The sequence below is a fragment of the Squalius cephalus genome (genome assembly GCF_949319135.1).
Source record: "Squalius cephalus genome assembly, chromosome: 18".
Classification (NCBI taxonomy): Eukaryota; Metazoa; Chordata; class Actinopteri; order Cypriniformes; family Leuciscidae; genus Squalius; species Squalius cephalus.
Genome location: NC_137139.1, coordinates 15,170,014 through 15,195,984, shown reverse-complemented (window position 1 = coordinate 15,195,984; position 25,971 = coordinate 15,170,014). Strand labels below are relative to the sequence as shown.

The 25,971-nt window shown below is 38.7% G+C and overlaps 1 protein-coding gene across 1 annotated transcript; it reads right to left on the bottom strand.

Annotated features, from left to right (window-relative positions):
* Window positions 1–20,103: 20,103 nt before the first annotated feature.
* Window positions 20,104–24,921, bottom strand: krt8 (keratin 8). Its single transcript, XM_079849466.1, has 9 exons — window positions 24,399–24,921; window positions 22,799–23,007; window positions 22,132–22,192; window positions 21,937–22,032; window positions 21,674–21,838; window positions 21,445–21,570; window positions 21,114–21,334; window positions 20,953–20,996; window positions 20,104–20,766 (listed from the first exon to the last, which is right to left on the bottom strand). Exons 1-9 carry the CDS (start codon window positions 24,798–24,800, stop codon window positions 20,489–20,491), a joined length of 1,602 nt encoding a protein of 533 aa, XP_079705592.1. The 5' UTR covers window positions 24,801–24,921; the 3' UTR covers window positions 20,104–20,488.
* Between the last annotated feature and the right edge of the window lie 1,050 nt (window positions 24,922–25,971).

The window sequence follows — 25,971 nt, the reverse complement described above, 5'->3', positions numbered from 1 at the left end:
CAGATGTGTAAGCTGCCCATGCCACACGCACTCATGCAACCCCATACCATCAGAGATGCAGGCTTCTGAACTGAGTGCTGATAACAACTTGGGTTGTCCTTGTCCTCTTTAGTCTGGATGACACTTCAAATTTTGATTCGTCTGACCACAGAACAGTTTTCTACTTTGCCACAGTCCATTTTTAATGAGCCTTGGCCCAGAGAAAACACCTGCGCTTGTGGATCCTATTTAGATATGGCTTCTTTTTTGACCTTTAGAGTTTTAGCTGGCAACGGCAAATTGCCCAGTGGATTGTGTTCACCGACAATGTTTTCTGGAAGTATTCCTGAGCCCATGTTGTGATTTCCATTACAGTAGCATTCCTGTATGTGATGCAGTGCCGTCTAAGGGCCCGAAGATCACGGGCATGCAGTATGGTTTTCCGGCCTTGACCCTTACGCACAGAGATTGTTCCAGATTCTCTGAATCTTTGGATGATATTATGCACTGATGATAACTTCAAACTCTTTACAATTTTTCTCTGAGAAACTCCTTTCTGATATTGCTCCACTATTTTTCGCCGCAGCATTGGGGGAATTGGTGATCCTCTGCCCATCTTGACTTCTGAGAGACACTGCCACTCTGAGAGGCTCTTTTTATACCCAATCATGTTGCCAATTGACCTAATAAGTTGCAAATTGGTCCTCCTTGTCCTTATATGTTCATTTAACTTTTCTGGCCTCTTATTGCTACCTGTCCCAACTTTTTTGGAATGTGTAGCTCTCATGAAATCCAAAATGAGCCAATATTTGGCATGACATTTCAAAATGTCTCACTTTCAACATTTGATATGTTATCTATATTCTATTGTGAATAAAATATAAGTTTATGAGATTTGTAAATTATTCCATTCCTTTTTTACTCACAATTTGTATACAGTGTCCCAACTTTTTCTGATTTGGGGTTGTAGAAAAGTTACTGATTTAATAGTCAGTATCTTGAGATCCCCTTTACTTTCATCTTCTTCACTGGTTTTCAGTCACGGAGTCATGACATCTGTAGGCGCTGGCCTTTCCTAAGACTACAGAATCCCAGCTATTGTTTTTGAGAGATTATATCTTTTTCATGCAGACATAATACAGCCTTCTTTTCAGACACGCTCCGATAATAATTGTGCACCACACCATATCCAAGCAATTAACAAGAAGACCTTTATTTATTATTATCGAAATATCTTACTGAAAATAGCAGTCTAATAAATTCCCAACCGTTTGTGGATTTTGTACAACTTTTGAATTTTGACTGTAGTCATTTGTGCTTTTTTAAAGTTACGTTTCTTAAGTATAACAGCCCTGCAGGAAGCCTTCATCTGAAACTGTGATCTGTCTGTAAGACAGTGCATGTGCCTATGACTCACCCTCGCTGCCCAGAGAGTGAAAATGCGCCTTAGAATTACAACAATTTCTCTCTGTAATGCACAACGTGATACATCTTTTGACTTCAACTCTGCTGAATTAACGCAATGTGGACCATAGCTAGTAGTTTGTGCTGGAATGTTTTCTAACATTCTCCAAAACAGGTTAAAAAAAACAACCAATTGTGTCTGTTCTGTTTTTTTTCTCTCCCAGGACATTTAGCTGCCATTCCCTGTATCTTATCTCACAATCAACATGAAAACAAAACCTAGCTCAAAGTTATGACTCTGCAAGTCTCTGCCCTGATGATTTCTTAATTATAAGATTCCTCTGTTTATGCAGTTACTGTAACAGAAGAAAACTGATTTAATGTCACTCAGGGATCATGCCGATCCTTCCTCTTGACTCTTTTGTACAACTAATGGGGACATCTTGCCCAACTTTTTCATGCTGGGAGTGAATACGAAATGAAGCTTTGCACATTCTTTCTGCACAGCTTAGATGAATTAAGAGTCGGTTATGAATTATCCCAAATGCGTCATACTAGATTTCATGCTAAAATACTGACCCGTGTCAAATGCGGGCAACAGGATATGATGTCACGATGATGTCACTTTCTGTTTTATTAAATATTAATAAGCACAACTGGGGCCAGTTGCATAAACCTCTAAGACTGGTCTTACAAGTTTTTCTTTAAGACTGTTCATAGCTTTTTAAACTCAGTTGCATAAAAACGTAGATTTGCCTTATTTGATACCAAAAAGTAAGACATAAAGAGGTCACATTAGAATTTAAGACACTTTATTAACATAATGGCTATGTTTATGCAACTGGCCCCTTTCAATATTGATAATAATAATAAGAAATGTTTCTTGGGCAGCAAATCAGCATATTAGAATAATTTCTGAAGAGGCATGTGGCACTGGAGTAATGACTGCAGACAATTACCTTTTAAAATATATTCAAATAGAAAACAGAACTATTTACTCTTCAGAACTTCCTCAATGGCTCCCTGACCAGAAGCCACACCCCTCGCTGCCATGACAACAGGGTTACCACCGATCAAACACGACTGACACATAGGGAGCTTCTCAATATCCCTCCTCGTCTCTTCTCTCCTCCGTCCTCCATCCTATGACCCGGAAACCGATTGAGCTCAGCCATCTTGAAGGACATCTCAATTCTCTAATTGCACAGCGAGGAGGCGAGGATCGAGGAGTGAAGAGGCTTCCAGAGGAGCTATGAGCGAGGATGCACAGGTGTATCCTATGCGGAAGTGTTTTATCGACTAAACGTGACGCACGTATACATTCTCCTAACTATAACTAATTATAACTATAACTATAATGGTATGTACATGGGGGACAGGACTGTGAAATAAAGTGCTACCAAAACTGCAAATGCCTATTTCATGGGTATGTGTGTTAAAGTGTGTTTTTGTTTCACTGAGGGCGAAGTTACTTCAAAGACTCAAGCCATAAATCTCTCACCTTGAATGTACTCTGGTATGTCAGATATGACAGGAAGGTGTGCATGTAACACACAAACTGCTAAAAAATAATATATATATAGTAAAAACACAAGCACATTGAATTGAGTGCAAACACTGAAATAATTGAGGTAATTTATTTAAAATTTTAATTGTATCATTTAAAATATTAATACTTAACATTTTGAATATGACTCATGTTAATAATTTTCTTCATTACAGACGGCCACCCCAGCAAACAAACAGCATGTAATGACTTACTAATTGATAATGTAGCTATTAAAATTACCAACTCACAATGTCGTCAGTACGATCTTCTAAGGTTATAAAGTAACCAAGAATGTTCCAATTACGTACTATATTTGTAGTACTTTAGTAATTTCATGATTACTGTAACTGTAGTTATTTACAGTACTTACTACTGTAAGTAACTGCAATGGCATAGGTCTGTAATTTCAGTAGGCTACTATCAATTATACATTCTTTATACGCCTCTTGACCCCAGGGGAGTGAGGTTTACATGCAAAGCTCTTACTAGCTTGCCTCCATTACACTCACCCCCCTGAACTTCACTCCCATCCGGGTCACGGCACCAAATATAACCGGTCCTACTCCACCTGCTCCAAGCAGGATTCAAATGCCAGTCTAGCGTCATTCGCAAGAGCGTCTCTTGAGGCCAGGGGAGTGAGGTCCAGAAGTGTTTCTTTTTCTTTTAACACCCTGTCTCATCTCAACCTGACTGCCAGAGCTTTGGTCAGCAGGTGTTCTGGAGCCACCGGATCTGATCTCAGATCTGTTGTTGACCAGGTGAGAAACCAGGCTGTTCATCATCTGTGCTGGACCCATCCATAGATGATCCTACAGCTCTGGCCTCACTGTTGTTTCTGTGAGTAGGTCCAGGCTGTTCCTCATCTCTGGATGTTTCTCCAAGTGATCCTGGAGAAGAAATGCCCGAGCTGAGTGAATCACTTGAATAATCAGAATCAGAGTGGTGCTCTGATCTCTTCCTTTTCCGTTCTCTGCTCTTTGAACTGCCAGTAGTCTTTCTTTTTCTTTTAATACTGAGTCTCATCTTGTGCTGACCTAAGCCAGGTTGTGTTCTGGATCCTCTAGATCTGCTCTCAGATCTGTTGTTGACCAGGTGAGAAGGTCCAGGATGTTCATCATCTGTGCTGGACCCTTCCATAGATGATTTTACAGCTCTGGCCTCACTGTAGTTGACCAGGTGAGAAGGTGCAGGCTTGTAGTAATCTGTTCTTGGCCAAACCACAGGTGTCTCCCCACACACTGCTAGTGGGGTTTTAATATACATGGGATAATAGTCCGATTTGAGCTACTCACTTGAAGAATCAGACTGGTGGTGAGACCTCCTCCTTTTGCTTTGAGTGTCTGGGTGGTCAGAAGTCTTTCTTTTTCTTTTCCCTCCCAGTCTCGACTCATCTTGTCTGTTCTGTTCATCAGATTCTCTGGCCTCACTGTTGCCACTGTGAGAAGGTCTAGGCTGATCATCATCTAAATCAAAACCCAATTTCTTCTTTTTCCATTCTCTGCTTTCTGACCTGCCAGACGTCTTTCTTTTTCTTTTAACACCCTGTCTCATCTCAACCTGACTGCCTGAGCTTTGGTCAGCAGGTGTTCTGGATCCTCCGGATCTGATCTCAGATCTGTTGTTTACCAGGTGAGAAGGTCCAGGCTGTTCATCATCTGTGCTGGACCCATCCATAGATGATCCAACAGCTCTGGCCTCACTGTTGGTTCTCTGAGTAGGTCCAGGCTGTTCATCATCTTTGGATGTTTCTCCAAGTGATCCTGGAGAAGAAATGCCCGAGCTGAGTGAATCACTTGAAGAATCAGAATCAGAGTGGTGCTCTGATCTCTTCCTTTTCCGTTCTCTGCTCTTTGAACTGCCAGAAGTGTTTCTTTTTCTTTTAACACCCTGTCTCATCTCAACCTGACTGCTTGAGCTTTGGTCAGAAGGTGTTCTGTATGCTCCAGATCTGATCTCACTGTTGTTGACCTGGTGAGATGGTCCAGGCTGTTCATCGTTGGTGCTGGATGCATTAATTTGTGATCCTTCAGATCTGATCTCAGATATATTGTTGACCTGGTGAGATGGTCCAGGCTGTTCATCATCGATGCTAGACGCACTAATTTGTGATCCTCCAGATCTGATCTCAGATCTGTTGTTGACCTGGTGAGATGGTCCAGGCTGTTCGTCATTGGTGCTGGACTCACTCATTGGTGTCTCCACACGTTCTGCCGGTTGGCTATTAATATACACTGGATAAAATGCAATTTTCAAGAACTCACCCGATGCGTCCAAAGCGACAGACCAGTAATCTGCATTCCAGGCCAGCATGGTGAGCAATGGATTGTTTTCAGGACCATGTGTCAAGGAATACTGAGCAAGTTCATTTATAGATCTTCGAACCAACCCAATATAAAAACGTGGCCTGATAGCAATCAAACGATATGGTATGCGTATCTCTGGAAGAGTCCTCTGGACATCATCTTCTACAATTGTAGCTTGAATCACATATTCTGGCCTCAATTCAATTAAAAGTAGCTCAATAAAATTGTCGGCCTGAATGACATCTTCAGCGATGTTGCCGTCAAAAGGTTCACCTTGAGCCATCTGAACCGTACAGTTATCTACAGAACTACAAACTGGTATTTGATCAGTAGTACCCAGGCAACACTGATAACCTTTCTCAACTACTGCTGTTAAGAGCCTCTGAGGTGCATCAGCTATATATAAAGCTTTTGCTTAGAATGCTACTGTGATGTCATCAGTGGAACAAGAGAACAAGGGATCCGTTTAAAAAACAACAAATTCTGTACAGCTGTAAATGATCCTAACTACTGAAGTTATCCAGTAAGTTGTTGATGTTGTTGTTGTTGTTGTTGTTGTGTGTGTGTGTGTGTATATATATATATATATATATATATATATATACAGTGCTATGCATAAGTTTAGACACCCATGCTAAAGTTGACTAAAAAGAGGAATAAAAAATCATCTTTTGGAAATTGAATTTAATACCTTAATTAAAAAAAATTGGAAAAATCCAACCTTTAAGGACACCAATTTTCTTTGTGAATGAATAATGTATCGTAAATAAATAAATGTTCTTCCTTAAAGGGGTGATGAACTGAGAAATCAAAATTTCCTTGAGCTTTTGACATGTAAGAGATCATCATACTATAATAATATCCTGTAAGTTTCAGAACTGAAAACTACCCTGTTAGTCCAATAAAAGCTTTTATAGACATCAGGCTCAGCAAACGACTCGTTTTTCAAAGTGGGGAACTATGACGTCAAAGAGGATAAAACACCGCCTCCACAAAAGAAGATCAACGCCTACTTCAACACGGCCTGTTTAGCCCCGCCCACCGATTCGCCCAAACATGCTAAATAACATAGGACGACATGATAATTGCTAAACCGGATCGAGCTACTACAAGCAATAAACATGCTGTTTACTAAATATTGTGCAGCGCCTGTTTGTGGAAGAAGACAGTCTGCATAAGCTTCCTTCGGATTCCAGCATGGTTAAACTTTATTAAATCAGTCAATCACAATTTCCCGACACGGATCTGCCAGCAACATGTAAGTAACCATACTCTAATGCCTGATCTGCGATCAGTGATTTCTGTGTAATTATTCAAGTTCAGATATTTCTCTTAAAATCGTTCAATACTGTTTATGCTTCAGTGACTAAACGATCAACTTCACATAATTTCTCGTAGTATTATGAAAATAATCTTTTTTAAACTGTTATTAAATTATATACAGAAAGCGATCAAAGAACGATCCTTTTCCAATCGCCCAAGCTGTCAATCAAACAGCACAGCGCGAGCCGCGAGAGGTATCTGGACACTTACCAAACTCGTGATGACATAATGACACTGTTACACTACACAACGAAGCTCTTACTGTGCATTCACATCGTGTTTGCATTGTGATTTGGTGTAAGCATTTGTGAGAGTGCAAAAATTGCGTTGCAATGATAAGATCTTTATTCACGCGATCAACAGACTGTCTGTCATCTGCTCAGTCAGTGCTCATCATGCTGCAACCTTTCATGTGATGGAATAGATTTAAATATAATGCTTTAAACGATACTTTTCACGATTTGTTAATCTCGATAGCTGTACTAGTAAAAACGTAGTAAAAGTTTTCAAGAGAGTTCATATAATACTAGCTATTTCATATGCAAGCATGTCAGCCAATCACAGCAGTGGGCGTTTGCACTGCAGTCTCACAGCAGACACGCCCCTTCAAACAGAGCGTTCAAATCTCAGGCTGAAATCAGGCTTGGAAAAATGGCTTTTATTTATAAATTATGACAATTTTTGATGTAAAAATCATACTAACATTATAAGGGCACCCCATGCAACATTATAAAATAATAAAACAATCCAGTTCATGACCCCTTTAAAATACAGGGTGCATAAGTTTGGCATGGAGTACTTTCCATAAGATCATCTCTCAATGCAAATCAAACCAGCTATTAGGCTAACTGAAATAAAACCATGCCAATCTCTAGGTATGGTGAAGGCTATGTGATGATGTGGGGCTATTTTAATTCCAAAGGCCAAGGGAACTTTATCAGGATGCATAGTATCCTGGATCCATGAAGTAACTGGCCTTTAAAAATAAAAATCTGCCTGCCTCTATGGGAATTTAACATAGGGGTGTCCAAACTTATGCACCCTGTATTTTAAGGAAGAACATTTATTTATTTACGATACATTATTCATTCACAAAGAAAATTGGTGTCCTTAAAGGTTGAATTTTTCCTATTTTTTTTAATTAAGGCATTAAGTTCAATTTCCAAAAGATGATTTTTTATTCCTCTTTTTATTCAACTTTAGCATGGGTGTCTAAACTTATGCATAGCACTGTGTATATATATATATATATATATATATATATATATATATATATATATATATATAATATATGTATGTGTGTATGTATATATATATATATATATATATATATATATATATATATACTGTATATCTCTCTATAAATTACAGAAACGTCTGTCTGTCTGTGTGTGTGTGTGTGTGTGTCTGTCTGTCTGTCTGTCTGTCTGTCTGTGTGTCTGTTAACCACATATCTCTCGAACCGTTAGTCCGATGGATTTCAAACTTGACAGGTGTCTCGCTACGGTCACGAGTAAGTGCAGTGCCAAGTTTGACGTTGTTTGGATGAGAAATGCTAAAGATATCGTTAAATATATCATTTTTATAAGGTTGTGGTTTAAAAATAAACATTCTGACACTAGAGTTGTATCGGTCAAAGAAGCCCCAAGAAGGTTGTGGTTTAAAAATAAACATTCTGACAATCTGTCAGCTACACTGTTTACTTCTGAATATTATAGTTTGGTTCCAAAACGTGATAAATCCATTTTGATTAATTGGAGTAAAAATGTGTTTTCTTTACCAAGAAACCAACAATTACTAAAAACACACACAAAAACTGATTTTGCACGGGCACTTTGCACTGCTCCCTGAATCGACACGCTTATTCATTTGTGGATGTTAACTGAATCTGTAAGTCAGCTATGCTGTTTACTTCTGAATATTATATTTCATTCTGGTGCGCTTAACGCTATCGCTACTGTGTAATAGTAGCCTGCTATTCACCAACTAAACATATCCTATTCAATGCGTTCACAGTCTCTTTCACGGGCATCATTTGTAGTGGCCTATACACAAACTGTTTACTCAAGCGCAGCGTTTTCTCAGAGTTCACTGTGTGCTTTCTACCATGCACAAAAAGTCACTGAACTTTTGCTGTGTAATTGTAACAATGAGCACTCAAACACACCAAACCAACAATTACTAAAAACACACACAAAAACTGATTTTGCACGGGCATTTTTTGCACTAGTCTATCTATAAATTACAGAAACATTTGTCTGTCTGTGTGTCTGTCTGTCTGTCTGTCTGTTATTCGCATATCTCTCAAACCGTTAGTCCGATGGATTTCAAACTTGACAGGTGTCTTGCTACGGGCATGAGTAAATGCAGTGCCAAGTTTTGGAGTTTTGTTTTGGATTAGAAATGCAAAAGATATCGCTAAATATATTGGTAAAAGAAGCACACATTGGCTTTTGCCACTCTAGCCGCTGGCCACTTCCCTTCTCACACTGCACACTGAGTAAGCACAGCCCAGGACCAGAGACAGAGAGGGTCGAAGAAAGCAGCAGAGCTTAAGTAGCGTTTTCCCGGAGTTCACTGTGTAGCCTGCTCCCTGAATCGTCGCGCTTATTCATTTGTGGATGTTAATTGAAACTGTAAGTCAGCTACACTGTATTTCTGAATATTATATTTTATGGTGCTCTTAACGTTATCGCTACTGTGTAATAGTAGCCTATGCTATTCATCAACTAAACATATCCTATTCAATGCGTTCACAGTCTCTTTCACGGCCATCATTTGTAGTAGCCTATACACAAACTGTTTGCTCAAGCGTAGTGTTTTCCCAGAGTTCACTGTGTAGCCTGCTCCCTCAATCGTGTAGTTCAATTTTCCATATTTATTGTATGTCATCATGTCAGCAAGACGATGACGACGTGTCGACGTCTATGCGACACACCGAAGCAGTTTGTTTATATCTATGGATCCAACATGGCAGCAGACGCGAAGTTACCTTTCGATGCAGCCTTAGATAGTCTTCTAAGTAATTTAGTCTTCTTCAGCCATCGTCTTCTTCCTCGTCGAATTTCTGTCGCTCTGCATACGTCATCTGGTATAATTGAAACGAATGGCTATGAGCTACGTACAGGCGCATTTGATAGACATTCGTAGTGCCCAATAAACGGCTCTGGGCGTTCGTAAACCACGCCTCAAATACGAGAAAATGAACATGTGGTTCCCAGACCACGTCTCAATGAGAAAGAGGTCTGACTTTAGCCAGGCTATATATATATATATATATATATATATATATATATATATATATATATATATATATATATATATATATATATATATATATATATATATATATATATATATATATATATATATATATATAAGCCTACAGCCTGTTACATGATCATATATTCTGACACATAAACAGCATAGAAACCATAAAATAATTAGACCAACATTTACTTGCATGCATCAAACAACTCTGTTGGTAGGCTATTTTTATTTCTGTATAGTATTAATAGTGTGGTTACATTTATTTTATTGCCACACTTTAATATGTTAATTATATTATCAGAAAACTGAACATTTAGCGTTGTCAGGCTTTTATTTGTGCTTAAAGTCCCCGTGAACCGGAAGTTGCAAACGACTTTTCTCCAGTGTTACTTATGACGTATTTCCAAGTGAAAGGGAATATTGAACAGAGGGCAGGGTTTTACTCTAGCGCTCCTCCTCTCCATCTCTGCTCATAGCAGACTAACGGTTTGAGGGGAGTGGTTAAGTGTTTTCAAACCAAGCCGTCAAACATACGTCATCAGAAAAAGACGCCATTCCAGACCCGGAAGTAACTTTTCAGATTTTGATTAAAGATTACCATGGTAAACAATTTTTTTTATATATATTTACTTGCACGGATTTATTGTTCACCACAAGACTAGTAATATGCGCTAACAAAGTAAATGGGGTCAATTTTGATTTCATGGGGACTTTAATGGATAATTATAAATGGATACTATAAATTTGACCTGCCACAAGATGGCGCTGTTTTCAACATTCTTGATGTTACGAATCTTTTCAAGGGAAAAGTCTCAGTGCTTCATGAGGCTTCATTTGCCCAACCAAATTCAGAAACGCTCTGCTAATACGATTAGAATGTTAAAATAAACAAAAAACTCACCTTTCAGGTCATTGACAACACCACTGACGTGTAGACATTGAACAATAAGCATGTCACAGCCAGGTTCGTCACTTAATGGGGTCCCCTGGAAACATTTCCATGCTATTTGCAGTGCATTTCTGAATTTGGTTGCATTGTGAGTATTTGCAGCACATGTTGTCAAACTGATGTGGACTTTTTCTTAATTTGCTGATGTTTTTTTTATTTACATAAACCCCACCCCGGGACCTAGATTTATAGATTATCATGACAGAATATTCTAATCAATGACTAGAAGAGAACTACACATAAGCTACATGAATTCATCAACTAACCATTCAGAAATGTTGTCTACATGTTGTCACTTCTTCTTGAGTCTCTCCATCTTTGTCTGACTCCGGTTTGAACATAAAAGGCTAAAAGTTTTTGAAATTTTCAGTGCATGTCTGTGTGAGGTAATCGAAGCTGCTAAGAATGAGCTGTTGTAGCTCCGCCCTCTGTGTCGGGAGCAGCAGCTCATTTGCATTTAAAGAGACAGACACAAAAGCGGTGCATTTTTGCTCACCCTCAAAAAGTGACAATTGTAAGATGCTATACAAAAAGGGCATTATACCACCCCTTTAAACAACTGTCATTTTTACTTCCTAACTTTGTGTTGTTGGCCACTGTACACATATCCTTACAAGTACAATTTTGGCTGTATTATTTGTGTCCCCTTCAAAAGTTGTTCTTGAAAATGTTTTATTTTTATGTACAAATCAATGCAATAATAAGCATTTTCAAAAACTGGGCACAATGAGATGACATTATTCTACTCACCCGTCAACCATCGAACATTAAAAGGAAATTTAAAACTGTAAAAGCATTACCAAATTATACAACAGACCATGAATGACCCCAAAAGAGTGATTATTTCCACAGCAATAATACGGACGTGTTAAATATCACTGTAGTAATATATACTCACCTAAAGGATTATTAGGAACACCTGTTCAATTTCTCATTAATGCAATTATCTAATCAACCAATCACATGGCAGTTGCTTCAATGCATTTAGGGGTGTGGTCCTGGTCAAGACAATCTCCTGAACTCCAAACTGAATGTCAGAATGGGAAAGAAAGGTGATTTAAGCAATTTTGAGCGTGGCATGGTTGTTGGTGCCAGACGGGCCGGTCTGAGTATTTCACAATCTGCTCAGTTACTGGGATTTTCACGCACAACCATTTCTAGGGTTTACAAAGAATGGTGTAAAAAGGGAAAAACATCCAGTATGCGGCAGTCCTGTGGGCGAAAATGCCTTGTTGATGCTAGAGATCAGAGGAGAATGGTCCGACTGATTCAAGCTGATAGAAGAGCAACTTTGACTGAAATAACCACTCGTTACAACCGAGGTATGCAGCAAAGCATTTGTGAAGCCACAACACACACACCTTGAGGCGGATGGGCTACAACAGCAGAAAACCCCACCGGGTACCACTCATCTCCACTACAAATAGGAAAAAGAGGCTACAATTTGCACGAGCTCACCAAAATTGGACAGTTGAAGACTGGAAAAATGTTGCCTGGTCTGATGAGTCTCGATTTCTGTTGAGACATTCAGATGGTAGAGTCAGAATTTGGTGTAAACAGAATGAGAACATGGATCCATCATGCCTTGTTACCACTGTGCAGGCTGGTGGTGGTGGTGTAATGGTGTGGGGGATGTTTTCTTGGCACACTCTAGGCCCGTTAGTGCCAATTGGGCATCGTTTAAATGCCACGGCCTACCTGAGCATTGTTTCTGACCATGTCCATCCCTTTATGACCACCATGTATCCATCCTCTGATGGCTACTTCCAGCAGGATAATGCACCATGTCACAAAGCTCGAATCATTTCAAATTGGTTTCTTGAACATGACAATGAGTTCACTGTACTAAAATGGCCCCCACAGTCACCAGATCTCAACCCAATAGAGCATCTTTGGGATGTGGTGGAACGGGAGCTTCGTGCCCTGGATGTGCATCCCACAAATCTCAATCAACTGCAAGATGTTATCCTATCAATATGGGCCAACATTTCTAATGAATGCTTTCAGCACCTTGTTGAATCAATGCCACGTAGAATTAAGGCAGTTCTGAAGGCGAAAGGGGGTCAAACACAGTGGTGTTCCTAATAATCCTTTATGTCTGTATTGTACATTGCTTTAATCAAAATTTTTCATTAACTGGAACATTGAGTGATAATATTTCAAAGTGATTTCCATCAATTTGACAGATTTACCTGCTTTTAAAACATTCCAAACACTGATAATAGGGATTAGAAGCTACATTTTAAAGCATCCGTGTGAAAACAAACCTGGAAAGAGGTGTGAGGATTGAAAACGAGATTCTTATGAATTCTAGTGCATTCTTTTTACTGTTATAGCGGAATACAAAGGCAAATAAGAAAAAAATAAGGAGGAAAAGAATTGACTGAAAAATGCTCTTGCTATAGGTATTCTTGTTATACCATGTTACATTAAAATACCAAGCATTACGTTATTCTCCTTACGTCTGAAAGTAGAACATGAAGGAAATTGTACAGCTCATTCAGTCAAACTGACATTTCAAACTGAAGGATTATTCGTAGTGCAACCTTATGATTTGAAAATGATTTGTTTCAGTTTTTGTGAGTGGAATTTCCCCAAACCGAAAGTGCCTCCCATAATCTTAAACGCAGTAGGCTCTTTAGGAAAAAGGTGGATTGTATATTTGGGAGTAAACGTCACATATAGTTGTGTGCACATTGTGGTGGCGGAAAAACAGTGGTAGAACAAATGGAGGAAAACGGGCGAGATCCACGGACTAAGAGAAAAAAAATGTTTTTTTGTGCCTTTGCATGTCAAAATCAAAATGCAAAAAAGATCATCTTCATTTGTACAGAAATCCAGTCGTCGAAGATGTCCTTTGAGCTAAACGCAGGCATTTATGGTTGCAAGCTAATAAATGGACAGACTAGACTGATGAAACCTGCGACGATTACCCTACTATCAAATCATGAATTTGATGTAAACAATAGATCTACATAATTCTGACTTCATAGTTCGCAATTCCGAGTCGCAACTGGCAAACTGGTCAATGGTTTCCTCTTTTTGTGTAATTTAGAGGGAAAATGCAGGCCCCCCTCTTTTTTTCAAAACTTTTCAAAACAAGTTACTAAAAGTCCCCAAATAAATTATAAAAATATCTAAATTTGTTGCTTGGTGCTTTTTGAAAAAAAAAAAAAAAAAAAAAAAAAAAAAAAAAAAAAAAAACCCTGGTAGGTTAGACTAAAAAGTTGCTAAATCTAACATTATAATATTAAAGTAAAGGGCATTTTGAGTGAAAATGTTCTTAATGGTCCTAGAATAGACCTTGTGTTTTCTATGATCTAGTAAATTTGAATATATTTTATAATTATCCATTCTATTTTGTGTGATACTGGTAAGAACAAGTGCGTAATTGATTTAACAGTTGTTGCTGTACTTTTTTATTATTGTTATGCAACTGATTCTTCAAAATAATGTAAGAAAATTGATAATAATTGTTCTAGTGATTATTGGCACTATGCAAAATAAACATAGGCTGACATAAATCCCCAAATAAAATGATATATTAAACATGCCCAGTCATTTGACTGTTATTTCGTAAGTATGGTTATAAGGGCTTTATATGAATTATATATCAAACAAAACATTAAAGGAAGCCAAATGCTTAGGCCTATATCTTATAGTTCTTTACTTAAACTTAATAATAACAATAATGACAGTGATACTCTATTTCAATGACTATTGAACTAGTTTGAGCAGGGACACTAAAAATGTTTAGATGCTTTTAAAAGTGAAAAAACAATAAAAGCCTATATTTAATGAATAATAACAACTGCAACCAGGCGCATTACTGGATTTAGCCTAGGCCTACTGTTAACACGGATGCGACAAAACATGAAACTATGCAGTGCCTGTAACAGGACAGCAGTATGGTGGGTGCTATTCATCCTTGTGATCACCAGATGGCCTCAAAAGATTTGAGTAATGGACCCCTTTACAAAACTGTTGAAAGGAAAGCTTCTGTGATTCTTAAACTTTGTTTCATGGTCAGCAAACATCAGCAGAATTACTAACTTTATTTGATGATAGCGCACTCAAGTGCTATGCATTATATAAGAATAAATGAATAAGTGAGCCATATCGAACGCAAGAATAAGTTTGACTACGACAGTAGGGCTATTATTTGATGAATCGACTCTTTTTGTTCCCACATAACAAACGAATAAGAATCACGTCTTTATCATTTGGTTGTGCAAGGGTGATAATATCTATGCAGGTTTTGGGTCTTCTTAATTTCTTTTATAAATTAAAGTCACATGCATTAGCTCTTTCTTTTGAAGTCCCGCTAAGCAAATTGCATATCCACAGAGTTGGAAGGCTACTGATTCCATGATAAATTATAATTCATATAGGGCCTACTTATGATAAGATAGTAGATCTGTAGTAATAATTATAAAATTAGTTTATGTGATTAATATTTTATTGATTTCTTGCATGAATAAGCTATTGTTTGTTTGATATTTTTAGTGGCATTTTTGGTATTATCCACCACTGCTATCAAAAAATAAAATGTATAAAAAAACTCTGGTTTTTTTTACACTGTTTGAAAAAAAAATCACATTTATTGTGGTTTTAATGTAGTGGCAGAATCTTTGAAAGATTCAATTTTAAACAATTAATTTATTTTTTTAGGCGATTTTTATCCAAAATGCAGGCCTGTCAAATGTTCTGGAATTAGTGACTAACTATTTGAGTTAGGCAGCACAAAGTCAAATTATCATGCATGAGTTAGGGTCGTTCACACAAAGAATGACAACTATAAAGATAACTATAACGATAACTATATTTGCGTCCACACCAACAAATGTTAAAGGTAGGGTAGGTCAGAATTGTCTAAAAAAACTTTTATTCAAATTTGTTTAAACTGTCTTTATATACCAATACATAATTAAAATGCAAGTACTCTGAAATAGAGAGTATAAAAAATTGAGTGACTCTAGTGTATTTAATCTTCAATAAACACAGCTCATTAATTCCATTCACTCCCACCTAAAAACGGGTGCGCGACTGCTCGCACGTGGGCAGAGCCAGTAATAGAGCTGGTAAGTCCCGCCCATCCGTAAAACCCCAAGTGGACCTCTAGGTTGAAAAATCGTCAATGCAAGTGAATGGGAGAAAATAATTATTTTCTGATCCCGTTTGAATTGTGCCATGAATGTGAACATATGTTGTATGTGAATTTTTTATATAATGTTTCATATTACGAGTTTGACCGTATATTGTACGATTCTTTGGCTAGCAGTTGTGGAAAAGACATAAGGAGAAAGACTACATGTCGCCTATGTGACGTCACCCCATAACACATTTTCCCTCCACTTGTCAAATCACGGTGCTAATGCTGCGATAATACATGGAGACAGATCGAGATGCCTGTGTGTTTTGTACCCAAATGTCACCATTCAAACCAAATGGGCTGTTCTTTCTTCAGATTCGCGTCGAAAGCAGCGAAGAGTTGTAGTCCACAAAGTGCTCTCACACAAAGTCTAACCGTATCAAACTTCTACCAGCTAAATTGTAGCATTCTTTACACGAAACATTATATTAAAAATTCACAGACAACATGTCACATTCATGGCAAAATTCAAACGGGACCAGAAAATAATTATTTTCTCCCATTCACTTGCATTGACGATTTTTCAACCAGCGGGGTTAGCGGAAGGGGCGGGACTTACCAGCTCTATAGCGGCGGTAGTCATGGCGACGGAGAGTGACAGTCGCGCAAGCCAATCACTTGTTTCGTCCCGGTAGGAATTAATGAGCTGTGTTTTTTGAAGATTAAATACACTATAGTCACTCAATTTTTATACTCTCTTTTTCAAAGTACTTACATTTTAATTATGTATTGGTATATAAAGACAGTTTAAGCCAATTTGAAAAAAAGTTATTTAGACAATTCTTACCTACCCAACCTTTAACTGTCTGTTCTGTCCAATGTCATTGAACATGTTTTTGCTGTTCTTGTAGCATTTAGCCTACACGGATTTACCAGCAGATGTCCTCAGCATGTTATGTTTTGAGTGAAGCTAGTGTAGATCTAATATATGCTGCGTTCCAGTCCAAAATTGTCATGCCCTTCAATCGCTAACTTCCCTCCGTCTCGTTCACTCGGATGTGCGTCATTGCTTACGTTGCACAAGTGCCCACTACAGGCGGAAACGGCAATGGGCTGAATTGGAACGTCCTAAGCCCTTGATCACTTAGATTATTTATTTATTTATTCTTTCCTTTAAGAATTTGTTTAATGCCGCATCTAAATGTATATAGGTGTGTTTGGGTTGTTTTAAATATAAAAAAATATAATTAATATATCATAGAGTTGTTTGTGGTGGTGGTGATTAGACGAGATCTGGGGTGACGTCACAATCGTGTTGCATTGTGGGACATATAGGTGCCTAAAGTGTACATATGAAGTAGACTCGCTCCCTCGGTCAAAATCAAGGGAACGAGGGTCTGTCCATATAAACTTCCCTCGTCCACTTCACAAAGTGGAACACATTTCAAAATGGCGGCAGGGATTCCCCCGAGGGGAAGTGCTTAGGGAAGTTCGCAAGTGGGTGTCTAAAATTGGAGTGGAACGCAACAATAATCGAAAGAATGAACTTCTCTGCAATGTCGTCTGCCATTTTAAATGCGCAAGCACTTAAAGGGTTAGTTCACCCAAAAATTCTGTCAGTAATTACTCACCCTCATGTTGTTCCAACCCCGTAAAGCTTCAAATGAAGATATTTTTGATTAAATCTGAGAGCTGTCTCACTCCTCCATAGGCTTCTCTGTAATTGAAACTTGCCGGCCCAGAAAGTTAGTAAAGACAATGTTTAAAATAGTCCAAGTGATTACAGTGGCTCAACCATAAGTTTATCAAGCGACAAGAATACTTTTTGTGCACAAAAAAAATAAAAAATAACAAACAAAAATAAAATAAAATTCAGTGTGGGCCTCTGACGCGAGTTCATTAGAGCACCACGACGCATGTGCGAGAACTGAGAAGATTCTGATGGATTCTGTCAGTGATTTATCATTCAACAGCTGAACAAAAATCGTTCTGAAAGTGATCCCAACGATATTGTTTCTCTGTGCCGTTATTGTTATAGCTGTGGTGTGAACTCTGCTATCCTTTAATACTGAGAAAGATTTTTAGAACTATATCTTTAGTTATCGTCCTTGGAGTGAACGGGCCTTAAAGGGGTCATAGACTGGATTATTTTATTATTTTATAATGTTTCCTGGGGTGCCCTTATAATGTTAGTATGATTAAAACATCAAAATTTTTCATAATTTATAAATAAAAGGCATTTTTCCAAGCCTGATTTTAGCCTCTGTTTGAACGCTCTGTTTTAAGGAGCGTGTCTGCTGTGAGACTTCAGTGTAAACGCCCACTGCTGTGATTGGCTGACATCAAAATTTTTCATAATTTATAAATAAAAGGCATTTTTCCAAGCCTGATTTTAGCCTCTATTTGAACGCTCTGTTTTAAGGGGCGTGTCTGCTGTGAGACTTCAGTGTAAACGCCCACTGCTGTGATTGGCTGACATGTTTGCATATGAAATAGCTAGTATTACATGTGGAACTCTCTCTAAAATGACTACATTTATACTATTACAGCTATCGAGATTAAGGAATCGTGAAAAGTAGATCATAATGATCTATTCCCATCACATGAAAGGTTGCAGTGATTGCATTGATCAGATGACAGACAGTCTGTTGATCGCGTATGAAATTACACCTCTGGCTTTCACCAAATAACAATGCAAACATAATGTAAATGCAGTAAGAGCTTCGTTGTACATTGTAACAGCGTCATGATTTTGTGATGACTGATTTCAAAGAGTTTTGGCAAGTGTCCAGATAAACTCGCGCTGTTTGATTGACAGCTTGGGCAATTGGAAATGGAGCGTTCTTTGATCGCTTTTCTTTATATAATTTAATCACAATTTAAATAAGATTATTTTCATCCTACTAAGAGAAACGACGTGAAGTTGATTGTTTAGTCACTGGCTTGATTTACTGATGCAAACAGTATTGAATGATATTTTGAGAGATAATCTGTTTGAACTTGAATAATTACATCAGAAATCACTGATGACAGATCAGACATTAGAATAAACATGACTACTTACATGTTTGTGGCGTTGCTGGCAGATATTGTAAAAGTCTGTTTGCAAAGCCTCAGCCAACATTTACCAAATAATCCATAGTGAAAAACACTGAATACAAACAAATAATGCACTGCTGAGACATTCACATTGTTGGGGGGAAAAGTACCCCACTATCCTAGCATTAGGATCGTTTGGATGGTATCGATCCTGTATCGATCTGTTCACTAACGCTCAAGTGGGCGGGGCCAAAGCTGCCATGTGACGTCACAAGTCTCCACTTTTTAGATCCTGTCGTTTGCTAGCCTTGGTTTCAATAAAAGCAATTTTTGGAATAGCAAGAAAGTTTTGAGTTTTAAAACTTACTGGGTATTTTTTATAGTATAACAAACTCTTAACTGTCAAAGGATCAAGGAACATTTGAATTCTCATTCTATGACCCCTTTAAGGGGTTGGAAGAAAATGCTGCACTAAATTAAAAATAGCAGTTGTCCAGGGCTTCCCAAACTGTGTTGTAAACTAAACCCTATGTGGTTAAAATTACTAACCTTTCAATAGATATAATTAATAACACATCTTGTATAAGATGACATAAAAATATTGTATTTAGCTTGTTTTTACACATTTTATGTTGTTATGCATTTCAGTTTAATTTTGCATGTGCATACAGTATCTCAATCTCACGAGCATCATGCAGTTCTATCATGAACCTCTAGGGGTCGCAAACCCCTATTTTTTAAAGCAAATTAAAGCTGTTGTAAAAAAAAGCAAAAAAACAAAAAAAACAAAAAAAAAATACCACACAAACCTTTTTAGGATAGTTTTGACTTTGTGTTTGTGTTATTTGAGAAAGATGATTTTATGTCCAAATGGTGTAATTACAACATCTGCCAGGGCTAGCTGGACCATTCTAAGTATCCAAACCGAACCCTTAGTTCTGACATGTCTTTGCAGGGTGTGACCAGTTAATACACACACACACACACACACACACACAAAATACATTAAAACAAGTTTTAGGTAAACACTTTATTTTTGGTAGCAAAAACAGCACCTTGGAAAACAGGATACACAGTGGGCGGCAACTTTCTTATTTGCCAGAGTACAATGAAATGACTGTCTCTACTAAATAGGCAAACCACATGGATCTACCACTAACATGCTAGTAATTTAGCACAAACGCAAATGTATCCCTTCATAGTTGATGTGAAAATCAATTACTTAGCATGTTGAACAATGTCAGCTAAATGGCTAGTTCATGTTAGTGGCACATCGAGGATTGTCCAGCCTACAGATGCGGCCATGTTGTGCATGGTAAGACTTGAAGACATAATTGCTGTGCAGTGACCTGAAGGCGTGTGTTTTCAGTGATGTGGATTAAGGCACGTCAAGAGCAGTGAGATTATTTGGTCCCTCTGTAATTCTTTGGCCAGAGTGAATGGTTTATTGCTTTACAACCTGGTTTATGACTGCATTCCTGTCTAGCGCCTTGGACCGCAGTCATAATGGTTGAGAGGGAAGGTCAGGAATGCATAAGAGGCGTGAGGTTTAGAGGACAGAATTGGGGAAGGGGACTCGCTCAATCTTGGACGACCTCAGAGGACTCAGACACGACTTTGCCATCCTTGGTCTCGATCATCTTGATCACAACACTCTTCTTGGTCTGAGTGAGGCTCTCGCCGTAGCCGCTACCAGAGCTGTAGCCGCCACCAGAGCTGTAGCCGCCACCAGAGCTGTATCCGCCACCAGAGCTGTAGCCGCCACCGTATCCGCCGGATCCGAAACCACTGGAATAACCGCTAGAATAGTTGCTGTAGCCGCTGCTTGCACTTTCCATGGGATAACCGCCATAGCTCGCTATCGAGAGAGAAACGTGAAGAAGTTAGATGAGGGTCTTCTGCATTTCATATAGTTATAAGGATTGTCATGTGAAGAAGGAATTGTGAAAAGGCCAGCATTAAAAATCCATGATAAAAGGGCATACCAGAACCATATGCTGGGCTTTTCAACACACAGTTCTCTTTGATAAAGAGTCAAACTTACTGCTCTGTTTTGAGATATTGATTGACTGGATTCCACTTGCCAGCCTGTTGGAAAAGAGTGAACAAGAAGTAATGAAAATCTCACACAGAATTAGAAATCTGAATTTGATCTCAAAAATAGATTATTAGGTCTTAGAGCAAGCATGCATTTGAATAACTCACCTGTCCTCTTCTCCTTCCAGGAGTTTCCTGTAGGTGGCGATTTCAATGTCCAGGGCGAGTTTGACATTCATCAGGTCCTGATATTCCCTGATCTGGCGTGCCATGTCCTGCTTGGCTCTCTGCAGGGCCTCCTCCAGGTCCTTAACGCGGGCCTTGGCATCTCTCACTGCCAACTCGCCACGTTCCTCCGCCTCTGCGATCTGGTTCTCCAGATTGGCGCGCTATAGAAATGAGAAATATTTGTGCTCAGTTGTACTCATAATGTCTGTTACCTTACAAAACAAGATTAATATTAAAATATATGACATTTTGTGTTCAAGTAGTTGCATACCTGTCCTTTCACGGAATCGATCTCAGACTGCAGTCTCTGAATCATGCGGTTAAGATCAGCGATCTCTGTCTTTGTTGACCTAAGGTCGTCACCGTATTTGGTTGCAGATGACTGCATCTCCTCGTACTGAGAAACAAAACATATGATTATGTGAGATACATTTAATGAACTTCAATAGCAACTAGAACCAGACTTTACAGTTTGCATGATATCTCAAAAGATAACATACCTTGCTCTTGTACCACATCTCAGCCTCACCCCGGCTTCGGTTTGCGATGTCTTCGTACTGAGCGCGGACCTCAGCGACAATGGAGTCCATGTCAAGATTCCTGCTGTTGTCCATCTCCACAACCACTGAGGTGTCCTTAATCTGAGACTGCAGCTCACGGATCTCCTACAAGTCCGCAACGAGAGAAAGTAACGTTATTAATCTGTGTTTTGTCATTTACAAGTGAAAGGTACAGCTGATGGGAAACTCTAGTTGTAATTTACCTCCTCGAAGATCTGCCTGAGGAAGTTGATCTCATCAGTGAGGCTTTCCAGTTTGGCCTCCAGCTCAACCTTATTCATGTAGGCCTCGTCAACATCCTACAAAAAAGCAATCATAATTTAATAATCATTTAAGTTAAAGTTAGTGTTCATGAGTTTTAACACTTGTTTGAACTGCATAACAGACAATCTACGAACCTTCTTGATGAGCACAAACTCGTTCTCACACTCTGTGCGTTTGTTGATCTCATCCTCATATCTGAAGAGAGGTGAAGAAAATGACTTTGGTTAAGCACATTGTAGTTGAACGTTTTGAATTGTTTATAAAGTTTTGTACACTAGGAGGCAGCAGTGCTCCATTTTTTTTTAATGCTTAACTTGTCAGGTTTTTCTGGATTCAGTTCGGTGTTTCCCTTGGGTCTTAGCATTAATTTGATTTGTCTAGAGATCCATGAAAAGTGCTACGTAGATGTTTGTTCAGTAGCAGTAAATCTATCCGAATCATGCTGACGCCCATTTAATTGCAGTACAGACTGTTTTTTTTAAATGGGATATTATGTATATTATTGAAATGCCTACAATTTGACTCAAAAAGGTTGAACAATGGGCAAGTCTACTAGGGAGGGACTGGAGACAGTTTCTGTATCAGTTGCATAAGCCATGTTGGATCATGAATTGAGTTTATTCCCATCAGACCTTTAAAACATGTTTTCCCTTTATTTGAATTCATGGAGCCTCATTTATTCTGGGAACACTGAAGTGCACCACAAAAACCTGCTTTGATGATACTTGGGAGCTGTCCATCCCCCAGACCAAACGTCCAGCCAAACTGAAATGGGATTTTTGTGAAAGCCATTGTACGTACTTGTTTTTGAAGTCCTCAACGAGACCTTGCATGTTGTGAAGGTCAGCCTCCAGCTTCATTTTGTCATTGCCAAGGCTGTCGAGTTGTCTGCGCAGGTTGTTGATGTAGGCCTCGAACATGGCATCGATGTTGGAGCGCGTGGCTGTCTGGTTGTTAAGAAGGCTCCATTTTGTCTCCAGCATCTTGTTCTGTTGCTCCAGGAAACGTACCTACATTGGCAGGATGAGAATAGAGGTTTTGTCTCAATCAAGGCACAAATGAAAACCATACTTGGAAGTAAGCACAGCTTCAGAGAGCAGAGAGTCAGTTTTGGAATCATGGTTCTGTGCCAGCTCACAGAAGTGCAACCATATGCCATCATATTGCTTGTGGTTCAGTGATCTTCACAAAGGAAAGCACTGTTTTCCTTAAATAACGAGAGATGCATGTGTTTTCAGTTTGTAATGCTTTTTCCCCTTGGAAACTGTGACGCATATTCCAGCAGGACATCAGGAAGGACTACAGCCTATCCTGTAGAATGTACTTTTTGGAGACTGAGATAGAACTATATTAAAGGTTTAATCTACATAGTTAATATTTAAGGGGCAGCATAAAGAGCAGTTCAGATCTGCTGGAGACCCTTAAAAGGGTGTGTAGATGGTGAGCAAAGAGCAATTCAATGAAAAGACTTTAACAGCTTGAGGTGAACATTGCACACACAACTAGGTTACAGTAAATGTGTCACTGAGACAGCTGACATTACCAATCAACTGTCTTATTCAAAACATCAGTGTTTTAATCAAATAATGTAATGCAAAGCAGACTATTTTAGTTAAGAGGAAGGGCACAAAGACTTAAAGGCTTAAAAGTGTTGTAGATTATTTCCTCTTCTCATTGTTACGTAACCTTTCTAGCGCTATCAAGAACATGACCCTGGCTCTTCAAATTAAATATTAACTATCATGGTATGCAACTCTCTTTTCTTATATTTGATTAAATACATATTTTGGTTGCAAAAATGGGTGCCTTCAATTTTTAAGTACAATCAACTTGGAAGTTTAAGTCATTTTAACTTAAATTACATTAAACTGACTTTAAAAAATATTGTATAACTTATAAAAAAAGTTGAAAATTGCTTAACTTATTTTGATGAGTTGAAGCATTTTAAAAACATTTGTTGTCATAACTTATTGATCATATATCTTTTTTTACATTGCAATACGTTATCATTTGTAATAATTCAACTATGTTAATATGTATAACAAGTTTCATGTCCTGCAGGACGTCCTAATTTGGGTGTGGACTCTCCACAAGGGTTAAAGAAGAGCCTCAGGGCATCTCATTCAAATGAAAAACCATCACACTCTGACCATGAACACACCCTTTTCTCAACTTTCCATAAGTCTAATTTCTTCCCCTTTGATAAGAATGCATCCAACCCCACATATATTTTCTATGCCACATTAGATTAAATAGAGACATTTTTAGCAGGAACATACACTCAGTTTCATCCCCTTTTGACATTTTTCTGGCCAACCTTTAGTTTGACTCGTGCTCTAAAACCTCATATCTGGGAACTCTTTGACTAGTAAAAGTACAAAGAAAGAAACTTTAAACCCACCTTATCAATGAAGGAAGCGAACCGGTTGTTGAGGGTCTTGATTTGCTCTTTCTCCTGGTTGCGGACAATCTGGATGTTGGGGTCGATCTCCAGGTTCAGAGGTGCCAGGAGGCTCTTGTTGACGGTGACTGCTTGAATGGGTGCCATGGAGCCAGAACCCATACCCATTCCCATTCCCATGCCAAGACCATAGGCTGAAGAGCTGCTTATGAAGCCACCACCTCCCATTCCAGCTCCCATTCCAGCTCCCATGCCACGATTGGCACCTCCATAGGAGCTGCGCACACTGTAGCTCTGTCGGCTGGCGCTGGGGCCAGAGTAAGACATGCTGCTGAAGCTGCGTGGGACAGATCCAGAGGAAGAAGACTTCACAGAGTAGCTAGTTTTCTTGGTGAACGACATCCTGCTGATGTGTTTTCTGTCTAGTACTGGTAGAGAATGAGCTGGAGCGAAAGCAGCAGATGTGAGCCTTGTCTGCTGTGCTGGAGACACTCGATAGAGAGAGCAGCCGGCTCTGCCTCCCACTATATGGGTTGCTGAGTGGGAGGGGCCAAACTGGCTCAGACTGGCCAGTCACTAGCAGGTGGGTGTGGGCTGAAATTCAATACTCGTATGCCTACATTCCTAGTCTATCCAGTAAATGGATGTTGTGGTAATTCAATATGACTAAAACAGATATTTTCTGAGAATATTAAGGGCTTAAAAAATAAAATTGCTGCTTTTTCTTTGGATAATTCTGGATAATAAGTATTATTTGTTTTGTAGAAGAATGGGTCACTTTAGTAAAAGCCAAAATGCAGAGTGTAAATGCACCATGATATGTCAATAATATTAAACATTAGTATTGAAGTGCTTTAATGCAGCACCAGCATCTACAAGGCAATGTGTCGCACTTAAATAGCTTGCATCTATGGATTTGCCTATACAAATAAGACATCTGGAAGGCTTAAAATTTCACTGTAGTCCTGTGACAGCTGACATGTTTTATCTCTCAGCACTGGAAGCTGTACAAAGTGGAGAATGTGACATCCAGCTGTGCTTTAGCATTACCTACAGCACCCAACTCACTTGTGATCTATGTGATATTATTTATATACCTTATAGACTTGAAGTACCAACATGAAATGGAAATATTGCAATTTGAACATAAACATGAAAAAGTTGATGGTGGAAATAAATGTTACACACTGTAATTCTTGACAACCATAATTACAAGCAAACCTAGTTGAAACTGTCTCACATCATGGAGGCCACCAACAGTTTCTCAGTTTGAGAAAGGCAATTATCGTCAGGTTTTAAAATCCACCCCCTAAGGTCCTGTAGCCGCCTGGGATCCAGAGATCTCCTAAAGTCAACCAGGTTTATGGTCATGCTGCGTTTATGGTTGAATAGCCCAAGGCAATTTTTTTTTTTTTTAAACATGGCTTAAAGTTTAGGAAGTTCTACATTGAGCTTGTGTTTTGGCAAGTACTGTACTATTGGGAAGCCATACGATAAAGGTTGGGCATTCACAAGTTTTAGTTTTTGTTTGGGTTTAAAATGCCAGTTTCTGTGTAAAGCTAAAGATTTGCAC

Excerpts from the sequence above, each read along its gene's own strand:
- krt8 (XM_079849466.1), bottom strand. The coding sequence starts at position 24,800 with ATGTCGTTCACCAAGAAAACTAGCTACTCTGTGAAGTCTTCTTCCTCT. Across the intron at positions 21,571-21,673 it reads AGATGTGGTACAAGAGCAAG|TACGAGGAGATGCAGTCATC; the intron begins GTATGTTATCTT and ends TTTGTTTCTCAG. Across the intron at positions 20,997-21,113 it reads CTGGAAGGAGAAGAGGACAG|GCTGGCAAGTGGAATCCAGT; the intron begins GTGAGTTATTCA and ends CTTTTCCAACAG.